This window comes from Mirounga leonina, unplaced genomic scaffold (genome assembly GCF_011800145.1).
Source record: "Mirounga leonina isolate KUSES-001 unplaced genomic scaffold, KU_Mleo_1.0 Mir_101799, whole genome shotgun sequence".
Taxonomy (NCBI): domain Eukaryota; kingdom Metazoa; phylum Chordata; class Mammalia; order Carnivora; family Phocidae; genus Mirounga; species Mirounga leonina.
In genome coordinates this window covers 812,699-824,994 of record NW_023270210.1, presented here as the reverse complement: position 1 = coordinate 824,994, position 12,296 = coordinate 812,699, and the positions used below count along the sequence as shown (strand labels likewise).

The window sequence follows — 12,296 nt, the reverse complement described above, 5'->3', positions numbered from 1 at the left end:
TTCTTTGGGGGAATTGGAGACAACTGTTTTTGCTTTGCAAATCTCTGCAGGGTCAAAGGTATGGTTCTAGAAGTTCAAAGTTCACTTGCCCTTTTTGCCAATCCTCCAAACCTCTGCTGATTCCTCTCAAAATGCTTGAAAAGATCAAGACACTGGAAACAGAATTATCCTGCACTTAATCTGTGCCTTTGGGTTGTAAATTTTCTTTTTTTAAAAGATTTTATTTATTGGGGCGCCTGGGTGGCTCAGTCGTTAAGCGTCTGCCTTCGGCTCAGGTCATGATCCCAGGGTCCTGGGATCGAGCCCCACATCGGGCTCCCTGCTCAGCAGGAAGCCTGCTTCTCCCTCTCCCACTCCCCCTGCTTGTGTTCCCTCTCTCGCTGTGTCTCTCTGTCAAATAGATAAATAAAATCTTTAAAAAAATTTTTTTTATTTATTTGTCAGAGAGAGAGAGAGAGCACAAGCAGGGGGAGCAGCAGAGGGAGATGGAGATGCAGGCTCCCCGCTGAGCAAGGAGCCCGATCGATCCCAGGACTCTGGGATCATGACCTGAGCCAAGGCAGACACTTCACCAACTGAGCCACCCAGGCACCACTGTGATGTAAATTTTCTATTTCCATCTTATCTAGGACTTGAGAACCATCTTTTGACATGAAAACTTTAGGGAGGAGTATCTCATCAGAAGGAAGAAAAAGGGACAGAGGGAAGTAGTTGGAAATTAAGCCTAAATGTCCTCTCCATTAATATTAGTAAAAAGAAAAGTTGTAAGATCTTCATGTTTCTGTGTGTCCATATATCTATATAAATGTAAATGTGACAAGTTTTTCTACATCTGGATAGTATTGCTAAAATTAATTTGTAAAAATGCTTTATTTAGTTGGTTTGAAGGCCAGCACTTATAAGGATTGGGCAATCTAAAATTTTTGAAAAGACAGAAACTAACCTAAATGTTTTTCAAGTTCACATGCTCTGGGATAATCTTCAGTCAAGTTGTTTCCATTAAAAAGTATTGATTTTTAAAATAAATAGCTTAAAATTGTGACACACAAAATAACAAATGGCCCATAAAACGTTCTCTTCTTCCAAAGGATTTATGATGCATTATCATTAACCAGTCCTTTACTACTAAACTTACATGGCCAATCGAGATAGTTCTGAGATTGTTCTTCCACCACTGATTAAGACTGAGGTGGCAGAATCAAAAGGAATGAGATCTTGCCATTTGCAACGACGTGGATGGAACTGGAGGGTATTATGTTGAGTGAAATAAGTCAAACAGAGAAAGACATGTATCATATGATCTCACTGATATGAGGAATTCTTAATCGCAGGAAACAAACTGAGTGTTGTTGGAGTGGGGGTGGGGTGGGAGGGATGGGGGGACTGGGTGATAGACACTGGGGAGGGTATGTGCTCTGGTAAGCGCTGTGAATTGTGCAAGACTGTTGAATCTCAGATCTGTACCTCTGAAACAAATAATGCAATATATGTGAAGAAAAAAAAGAAGAAGAAGAAGAAGGTAGCGGGAGGGGAAGAATGAAGCGGGGGAAATCGGAGGGGTAGACGAACCACGAGAGACGATGGACTCTGAAAAACAAACAGGGTTCTAGAGGGGAGGGGGGTGGGAGGATGGGTTAGCCTGGTGGTGGGTATTGAGGAGGGCACATTCTGCATGGAGCACTGGGTGTTGTGCACAAACAATGAATCATGGAACACTTCATCTAAAACTAATGTTGTAATGTATGGGGATTAACATAAGAATAAAAAAAAAAAAAGACTGAGGTGGCAGATATTAGGGATTACATTCGTTTAACTTTCTGAGCAGACTTTGTGACCTTGTTAGCCACAGAAGTCTTTGAGACACCCACAGCAATGGTCTGTCTCATGTTATGAAGAGCAAAATGGCCCAGAGGAGGATATCCAAAGAAGCACCCAATACATATGGGCTTGACAGGAACTATATCAACAAATTTCAAGAATTTGGGGTCATCTTCCAGCTTCTTCCCAGAACAGTAATCAATCTTCTTCAGCTCAGCAAACTTGCAAGCAATGTGAGGTGTATGACAATCCAGCACATGTGCATAGACAGCACTGATTTGGCCCAGATGGATCAGGGTAATCACCTGAGCTGAGAAGCCAGCTACTTCCATTGGTGGGTCATTTTTGCTGTCACCAGCCATATTACTACAACAAACACCTTTGATAGATACATTCTTTTTTTTAAGATTTTATTTTTAAGTAATCTCTATACGCAACGTTGGGCTCAAACCCACAACCCCAAGATCAAGAGTCGCCTGCTCCACTGACTGAGCCAGCCAGGTAACCCTGACAGATACGTTCTTGATATCAAAGCCCATACTGTTTCAGGAAAAGCTTAACTCAAAGCTTCATGGTGCATTTTGACAGACTTGACTTCAGTTGTAACACTCAGCTCACAAGGAGAGTACTAATACCACCAATTTTGTAGACATACTAAAGGGGCAGACAAAGGGGCTTGTCAGTTGGATGATCTGCTGACAGGAGGCAATCCAGAGTTTCAAGCAGCATGGTTCCACTGGCATAGCTATCTTTTTTAAAATTTAATTAATTTTTATTATTAACATATTATTGTTAAATAATATGTTATTTAATGTATTATTTGTTTCAAGGGTACAGGTCTGTGATTCATCAGTCTTACATAGCTATTTTTTTAAAGATTTTATTTTTATTTATTTGACAGAGAGAGACCCAGCGAGAGAGGGAACACAAGCAGAGGGAGTGAGGGAGGGAGAAGCAGGCTTCCGGCTAAGCAGGGAGCTTGATGCGGGGCTGGATCCCAGGACTCTGGGATCATGACCTGAGCTGAAGGCAGACGCTTAATGACTGAGCCACCCAGGTGCCCTATCTTTGTGGGTGATGTTTCACTTCTTGAATCAAGGCATGTTAGCACTTGGCTCCGGCATTTTGTCATCACTCTAGCCAGAAATTGGCACAAATGCTACTGTGTTGGGGTTGTAGCCAAATTTCTTAATATAGGTGCTGACTTCCTTAACATTTTCCTTATATCTCTTCTGGCTGTAGGGTGGCTCAGTGGAATCCATTTTGTAAACAACAATTAGTTTTTCACACCCAGTATGTAAGCCAGAAGGCCATGCTTATGGGTCTGCCCATTCTTGGAGATATCTGCTTCAAGTTCATCAACATAAGCAGCAACAATTAGGAAGCACTGTCAGCCTGAGATGTGCCTGTCCTCATGTTATTGATGAAGTCTCTGTGTTTTGGGACATCAATGATAGTCACATAATACTTGCTAGTCTCCAGCTTCCAAGGGGAGATACCAAAAATGACCACACTCACTTTTGGCCTTCTGTTTGTCTGAGACCCAGGCATACTTGAAGGAGCTCTTTTCCATCTCAGCAGTCTCCTTCTCAAATTTTCAATGGTTCTTCTATTGATCCCACCACATTTGTAGATCAGATGGCCAGGAGTGGTGGATTTGACCAAATTTACGTGTCCAAGGATGACAGTGTTGATATGAGTTTTTCCTTTCCAATTTAGGGGTGGTTTTCCTTTCTAAAATAGGGGTGGTTTTCATGACACCTGTGTTTAGGTGGCAAACCCATTGTGAAAAAAGCAATTATATCTTAGAGCTCATAAAACATTTTACACAAACAATATTTATATTTACCCATATATTTACCCTTTCTTTTTTAGTCCTTCTTGCCTTTCACCTCTTTCATTCAGTATCACTTTCCTATTGTCTCAAGTACATCATTAGAATATTTTTAGTGGGTTTTTGCTAGGGTGAGATTTCTCTGTTTCTATTTGTTGGAAAATGTTCTATTTTGCCTTGATTTTTGAATCATATTTTTGATGGGCAGTTATTGTATTTCAATGCCTTCTAGATATCATTCCCGTTTTCTATGTTTAATTAGCACTATTGAAAAGTCATCTTTCTGTATCTTGTTTGAATGTATGCTGTATTTTTTCTTTGGCTGCTTTTAAGACTTTTGGGTTTTCTGAAGTTTCACTCTGATGAAAAATGCCTAGGTGTTGATTTTTTTAATTCATCCTGTTTGGGATTTGTTGAGCTTCCTGAATCTGTGCATTGATGACTTTTTTTAATTTTGGAAAATATTCACTCCTTACCTCTTCAAATATAGCTTCTCCTTTAATCACTCTTTCCTTTCCTTCTGAGATTTCAATTAAAAATAAGTAAATAAAAAAATAAGTAAATCCTTCACACTCTATCCTTTAAGTCTCCTCTGGTTATCTGTTGCTGTATCACAAACTATTTCAAAACTTTAATGGCTTAAAACAGCAACCATTGTATTATACTTGTCAATTCTGTTAAGTCCGAATTCTACCAGTGCTTGGCTAGGTCATAGTTTTGCTCCTCCTGGTGTCAAATGTAGTGATTCAGTGGTATTCAGCTGGCATCTGGGTTTATCTGGAGGGTCCAAAATGGCTTCACTCATGTGCCTGATGCCTTGGTGGAGAATGGAAAGCTAGACTCTCTGGGACTCTTGACCAGAAGGCCTACATGTGACATCACCAGCATGACAGCACCAGGGTAATCAGATTTCTTACATAGCGGCTGGGCTTCTTCCAGAGCGGGCATCTCAGGAGAACTAGATGTAAGCTACACAGTATTTTCTGAACCAGCATCACTTCCACCACATCTATAGGTCACAAATTTCTGTTACATTGGTCACAAATGAGTCCTAATGCCAGGCCAGATCAAGAGGAGGGGGACTGGCAAGGTCATATTGTACAAGAGCATATAGGACAGAACATATTGGCACATCCATTTTTGGAAAATACAGTTGGCCATAGTCTTTTATTATCTCTTTTGTATTTTCCATTTAAAAAATCTCTGCATGCTGCATTCCATACTATTTCATTTTACTTACCTACTAGTTCACCAATTCTTTCTACATGATGCGTAAGTGTTTTAATAACTGTATACAATTCCTAGATTTTAAGTCTCTGAGTTTGTTTTGGCTCTCTGTTGTTTCTGTGGCTTCTTATTTATTTTTTTCATTTTGTTTTGTATCCTTTATCTTTGTGTTCTGGACATTGTATCTGAAATATTTGTGAAAATGAGTTGAGGCCTAGGATGTTGAGAGGTTTTATGTTTTCTTCTGCCAGATGTCTGCAGGCACTGCCAACCCAAGATTTGCATAAATTATGATTAAGAATAGAAATTTGCGCGTCAATGAAGTGAGTTAACTGGTTTACTGTTACCTTGAGGATATAGACCTTTGGGGACCCAGCTTAAAGTGGGCATTGTTTACATCTACTTTTACTCTCTTGATAATACCAACAAGTCTTATCTGAATGCTGTCAATATGCTTATAACTCCCAAATTTATTCATCTTTAGCATGGACCTCTTCCTTGGACTCCAGACTCATATATCCAACTGCCTACTCAACATCTCCACTGGAGGTCTAGTGGGCATCTCAAACTAAATATGTTCAAAACAGACCCTTGAGCGTTTCCTCAAATAAATCTGTTCTATCTCAAGCCTTCCACATCTCATTAAATGTCACCATCATCCACCTAGTTGCTTAAGAAAAAAACTAAAAATCTTCTTTGAGTCCTTTCTCCCTATTCCCCCCATATTGAATCTAATAGCAAATCCTGTCTGCTTATCCTCAAATTATGCTCAACATCTTTCTGTTTCTTTTGATTTTTACCACCACTCTTTTGGTCTAAATAATCTGTCTTCTTTTACCTGGATGATTACAATCGCCTCTTAACTGGTCTCCCTGCCTCTCTATTCTTGCCCATGGAACTTGTGTTACTGTTTACTTGGTACTCTCTGGAGTTCAGACATACATAAAAAGACCTGCTCTTGCCTCCCCACATCCATCATTTACTAATTTATTCAACAGATATTTGAGTATCTATCACATGCCAGGCACTGTTTAAGGTTCTGGGGATATACCATTGAACAACACCTTCAAAATTTGTGTTCTCAATGAACTTACTTTCTAGTTGGGGAACATAGACAATAGACAAGTAAATGTATACTATTTCAGGTGCTAGTAAGTTCACTGAAAAAGTGTGGCAGGAGCTATATGTATATACAGTGTTCAGGGAAAGCCTGATAAAATGAAACTTAAGCAGCAACCTGGAGGAAGTGAAAGAATGAATAGCAGGATATCAGAGGATGAGACACAAAGTGCAAAGGCCTATAGAAAGGTATACATTTTTTGCATTTGAGGAAGAACAATGAAGCCAGTGTGGCTGGAACAGAGTGAGCAAGAAACAATGGTAGAAGAGATCAGAGAGGTTTCAGAGGGTCAAATCTCAGAAACTTGAAGGCCATGATGAGGGCTTTGGAATTTACTAAGGGTGAGAAGGAAATCCACTGGAAGGTTTGGAGCAGAGAACAATAATCAGAATCACAATTTGAAAATTTGCTTTAGCTGCTGTGTTTGGAAAAGGGCCACACTGGAAGCTGCAAGTCTAGTTAAGAGGCTATTACAATAATTTGGGTGAGAGTTGAGGATGATTTAGACCAGAATGGTAGCCACTGAGATGGAGAGAAATAGCTGGATTCTTTTCCACCTATTCTTTCTTTAAACCACTCCAAAAAGTCTTTTATCTCTATTATTCCATAAAAACTACATTTTCAAGGCCACTGTTGGTCTTTACATTACTAATTCTCAGTCCTCATCTTAGTTGAACTCTCAGTAGTATATGATAGTTGATTACTCCATCCTTGATGTGTTCTCACCTGGTCTCTCTGACACCAATTTTCCTTCATTTTTCTACTAACCTCATGCCAATCTTTCTCTTTCAACTTCGCTGGTTCTTCATTTCCCTGACCTTTAAATGTTAGACTGCTCTGGGTATTAGTTCTTTGAACTCTCCTCTCTTCTGTTTACATTCATTCTCATGCTGGTCTATTCTTATGCAGATAAAATCCAATTGTATATCTCCATCTCAGATATCTTCTTTGAACTTGAGATTCACATATAAACTCCCTACCTTACCATGTACAAAAGTAGTCTCTTAATTTCTGCCCCTTCCCAAAACCTGCTGTTTGTCCAGCCTTTTCCTTGGCAGTCAATGACCATTCCTTCTTTTTAGTTACTCTAAACACTGAAGTTATTCCTAACTCATCTTTTTCTCTCACAACCACATCTAATCCATCAAAGAATCCAATTGGCTTTAATTTCAAAAAACAACCAGAATTTGATTAGGAACTGAGTATTGGATAAGATGAAAATGCACTGTAATGGAAGGCTGGAGATGGTTGACTAGGAAACTGGAGAGGTTGGCCTTAGGTGCATAGTCTATTTATTGTCATAAGCATGAAGACAGTATATGGTTACAGATGTCAATAAATGTGTTGGGAGTCTGGAGGTTCACTGCACAAGCATTAGCTATGAATGAGAAGGGCTGTTGGAGAATGGGTAAAAGGGGTTGGAGATTTAAGGAAAAAGTAGAAAATGTAAGAAAGGGGTCCAGGACAGTGGGAAAGTCAGTAGACTAGGGAAATATTCTATAGTTGCTATGCAGCAATAAGGGACCATTTGAGGTAGAGAGCAAGGTCAGACAGTGACAGTGAGTAATGAAGAGGGCACCTAACCTTCCTCTAGGACCTCTATTATCTGACCACTACTCATCTTACTTGTCTCCCATAAACCCTTCCCCCCAGTTTTTGCTGTACTCCAGTCATACTGGTCCTTTTTTGTTCCTCAGATTTGTTCCATTCACAGGGCCTTTGTATTTTCTATTCCCTCTGCTTGGAAACATCTCTCAGAGCTCCATCAGCTGTCCTCTTATCATCATTTAGGTCTCAATTCCACAAAGAGGATTTCTCTGACCACCACAGCTAAAGTAACACCTCCAGTCACTCTCTATCATATTATTTGATTCTGTCTTTTGAATAGCACCATCAAGATTTCCCTATTTATTTTTCTACTAATTATCTCTTGCTCTCCCCAAATGAATGTAAGCTTCTTCTTTACTGTACCCCAGTGTCTACAAATGTGTCTGGCATAAAGTAGGTGCTCAATAAAAATTATTTGTTGACTGACTGACTCTCCTTAAGTTTATTTTATTTTATTTAAAAGATTTTATTTATTTGTCAGACAGAGAGAGAACACAAGTAGGGGGAGCGGCAGGCAGAGGGAGAGGGAGAAGCAGACTCCCCTGCTGAGGAAGGAGCCCGATGCGGGGTTCGATCCCAGGACCCTGGGATCATGACCTGAGCTGAAGGCAGATGCTTAACTGACTGAGCCACCTAAGCGTCTGTCTCCTTATCTTCCAAATTTCTCTGTGCTTTTTCTTCCTTGCCCAACCTCCCTCTGCTCCCCTAACAACCACATCCTCCCACTTTGCTCCCTGGATCCCCAGTACCATGGAAAACAACTTTCTCTGCATCCTCAACCTCTTCACCACACACTTCACTTCTTCCTCCTGCCTCTCTCAGAACCTTTTCACAAGACTAAGACTACTCCTGCAGCTCATAAGGTTGACTTCCTTCCTGCTTCCCATTGATGCTTCTTGACCCTGATTCCTGTACCCTTTTGTAAGCCCCCTTTCTCCTCCATCTCACTAGAGTAAGAGTTTCATGCCTTCTGGATTTATCATTGTCTTTCATTGTTGGTGTCATCATCTAACCTCCTATTTACTCCTTAGCTTCATCTAGACTTTGCTACCTGGATCTCAGGGTTCTTCCTTCCTTTATAAGCAATCTTTGGAGTCTCATTCCCTTAGATAAGCTGTGCCTTTTCTATTATTTCAGCACCTGGTAAAGTCAAATGTTGCACTAGCAGGACAGAGGAATAATCAATGCACCCATACCTGTTTCTTACTCACCCATAATCCCAGAGACGCTCCACTGCAGCAATGAAATAGTGTCGTGTTCTCTGTTGAAAGCTGCGGAGGCCCTGATTTTCATCTTCACCATAGATGTCAAAATCTTCTCTCTTCATTTCAATTGAGAAGGTGTCATCATACTCAAATTTGTCTTCCTCTGGCTGAAGAGTACTAAGGGTTATTTCCCTTTGATGGCGTTTTGAGACTGGTGGGTTTTGAGAGCACAACCTTCCAGTCCCTCCTTGCTTTGCCCAGGTGGCTTCTCTTTGGGGCTTATCTTGTTCTTCATTTATTGCTGTTATTGAATGATTATTTTCACAAGGGCCCAGGGGCAAAATGGTGTCCTTTCTCTTAAAAGCTGTGTTTTTCTGTGACTTCTTTTGGGATTTCCACTCTTCTCTTGGTATCTGGGTAGCAGAGTGGTTATCCCAAGCAAGGGGACCCAGCAGCTTGGAGGGAATCTTCTCAGAACTTTCTGTTGCCCATTTCAGAAAGGGCACTTTTCCAGGTCTATTTGTTTTATTCAATTTAACAGGTCCTTGTGTTTTCTGAAGAAAGATCTTTTCCATGAGATCCAGGTGGCCAGGAGAATCATTGCTAGCTTTTGTAGGTAAAGAGTCTTGATGAACATGAACTTTAGGCAGTAATTCAACTTTGCCAGATGTTTTAGACAAGCCTGGTTTCAAGAGAAGAGTGTTTTCAAGTTTCTTGTACGGGGGTTGGTTTGTGGCACTTTTCCCCATGGAGCTGAACTTTCCTTGACCTCCAATCATTTCTAAGGTTAGGAAGGCTAAAGAAAGGTTATTTCTTTTGGCTTCTTGTAAGAAATGACTCCTTTCTTGGACCCTAGAACTCCTCTCCCTAGAAGTATAATTACAGGCTGATGCTGGAAGATGAGAGGAGTTGTCTTGGGATGGGATCTTGGTCAGATCTGTATGTCTAATTGATGGAAATGCTGATACTTTTGCAATAGGTAATGCAGAATCATTCATTTGAATAAGGCCATGAATCCTCATAGAACAATCTGATAGGAGGGACTGAGTAATGGCTCTTTTTTCTTTCTCATTGTACTCTATCTTTGTGAGGGTGCCCTGGGTCAAATGGTTCATGTTTTTGGACCACTGGGTTGAGGTGTCATTCAAAATTACCCACCTTTCAAATTTTATTTCTTCTAGTGAGAGTCTGGGTTCTTTCAAAGCCCGCTTACCACGTTGAGTGATAAGATGCTGACTTGGATTAGGAGACATCCTTGTAATGCTTGGAAATCTCTCTACCATTTGCTTTGTTTGATTTCCCAGGCCTCCCAAGTTTGCTTCTTCCCTTATTTTTGAGAAGTTGGCCATGTGAATCCCTTCTCTATGTGCTGAATCATTTAATGACCTGGTGTCTTGAAGTATTGGAGTATATGGCTGCTCATCTAAACCTTCTACATTTTGCTTAGTGCTTAGTAAGAAAAGGTTCTTCAGGAAATTCTTAGTGCCAATCACTGTATATACCTGAGGCAAAACCATATTCTCTTGGGTTAATTTTTCCTTTCTTTCTATCTCTTCCTGAGATTTTTTTTCTTGATTGTATGTATCATTTTCTTGGACATTAGCCAAATTAGTAAAAAATATGCTCTTGCTCTTTGGAAAAATAATCTCTTTGAGTCCTATGTCCTTTGTAAATTCATCCTCTCCTATTACCACTTTCTCCTCTGACAAAAAATTCTTATCTTTCACAGATTTTTCTGATCCTAAAGATGTTAATTGTTTTGGACTGGGCCTTTGCTCAGAGCTTAGGGAGTTCTTGCCATGGGTCCTTTTTAACCAATTTGCTGAATCTGGCAAGAACGGTATCTTGAAGAATGATAGATCTGGATTTTCTGTACCTAGTGGCACAGGGCCTTCTTTTCTTTGGTGGGCCATTTCCACATTTTTTGATGAAGTGGTTTTATTTGACACATGATTTAGCCCCAAAGCTGTAATATTTCTGTCCATAAATGTTTCATTATGAATCAAAGAAGTCACTTCTTGTAACTCAGTATTACTTTCTAATATAGTATCTTGCCAGACTGATGTACTGTTCTCAATAAATAATGTTGGGACATCAACATGAGTCTTTCTATTAATTGTTGAGTTAATTGATGTCTTGTTTGTCTTTACCAAAGAGATATTAACTTTGAATAAAGCATTATCTTTGATTAATGAAGCAGGTCCACGAACTCTTTCTTCTTTAAATAACCTATTACTCTCCATTGATAATATATTTTCTCCCAGTGAACTTTCTTGACTATTCATTAAAGCTGCTTCTAACAACTTGAAATCATTATTTCCTTCACTCAAGCCCAAAGGTACACCAGACTGAATAAGGTGAGATGAATTTTTGCCAAATACAATGGTACCTAAATGACTATTAAAGTGAACTGACATATTTGGGGGTTCTAAGGAATCTGTCTTTTCAGGACTTGCTGCCAACTTGTCTGATGGAATTGTTGGTGAAGTCATTAGACTGTCTGATGAACTAGAAATCTTTAAATCAGGTTTATTCAACTCTACTGTTACAGTTGTCCCCAAATTCTCATTTAATCTTAACTGCAGTTCTGGCTTAGGAGTAAATACTCTGTCCCCACTGTGATGGAGCTCTGGTCTGAGACTTGCCACTTCAGATGGGGCCTTGTTTCCTTCTATTGCTCCAAGTAAATGACCATCAGCTTCATGTGTGGCTTCTTGGAGATCAGATAAGAATAATCCATGTGGAGTAGGATTCTGTCCCAGCAGCATCAACAAATCACGAGAGGAGACACTCTGTGCTTTAAGCAGCGGTGTTCTTTCTGCAGACTGAGGGTCAATCTTCTCTATGTCATTTTCTGGAGTTGTGGTGGCTTTGAATTGCTTTTGCTTGGTGCTAGGGTGCCTTGACTTCTGGGAGAAGCTTCTGGGTGCAATGACATTGTTTTCATTCAGCAGGGAAATTGGAACATCTTCATATGTGTCCTCATAATAATCACCAATGTTCCTGTTACAACTAGAAACCTTCAGTAAGGCTGTCATGCCTTTGTTCCGAAAGTCTGAGTTGTGGCACCCCAGAACCCACAGACCTGGAGATGAGGAAGAATAAGACTCTGGTTACTTACAACCCAGGTCCCAAGTAAGTTCTGTATTAGTGGTTCTCTTCTATTCCCAGATAATGAAAAAATACTAGTCAGTATCATTTTATTACAGGTCATCAGGTTAAATCCCTGGCACAAAAACAGTCCAACAATGGTAGTGAAAGTGGTTTTTGCATTGCTGCTATTGGGTATATCTGTATGTAATTACAAGAAAGGCCTTTGATTAAAAATGGATATTGGGATAAAAATGGAGAAATGTAATTAACATATACATTAGTAGAGAGTCTTTTTTTAAAATAGATTTTATTTATTTATTTGAGAGAGAGAGAGAGAGAGCACGCAAGCATAAGCTGGGGGGGGGAGGGGCAGAGGGAGAGGGAGAGGCAG

At 40.0% G+C, this 12,296-nt stretch overlaps 1 protein-coding gene across 4 annotated transcripts in view; it reads right to left on the bottom strand.

Annotated features, from left to right (window-relative positions):
- F8 (coagulation factor VIII) overlaps window positions 1-12,296 on the bottom strand; it is a 136,860-nt gene that overhangs the window by 44,113 nt on the left and 80,451 nt on the right. For 3 of the 4 annotated variants that reach the window (XM_035010634.1, XM_035010641.1, XM_035010651.1), the window contains exon 14: window positions 8,819-11,897. The exons of the other annotated variant lie outside the window; for it this stretch is intronic. In XM_035010634.1, coding sequence (XP_034866525.1) covers window positions 8,819-11,897 — 3,079 coding nt within the window. The remainder of the gene's footprint in view (window positions 1-8,818; window positions 11,898-12,296) is intronic. 4 annotated transcript variants of the gene reach the window in all.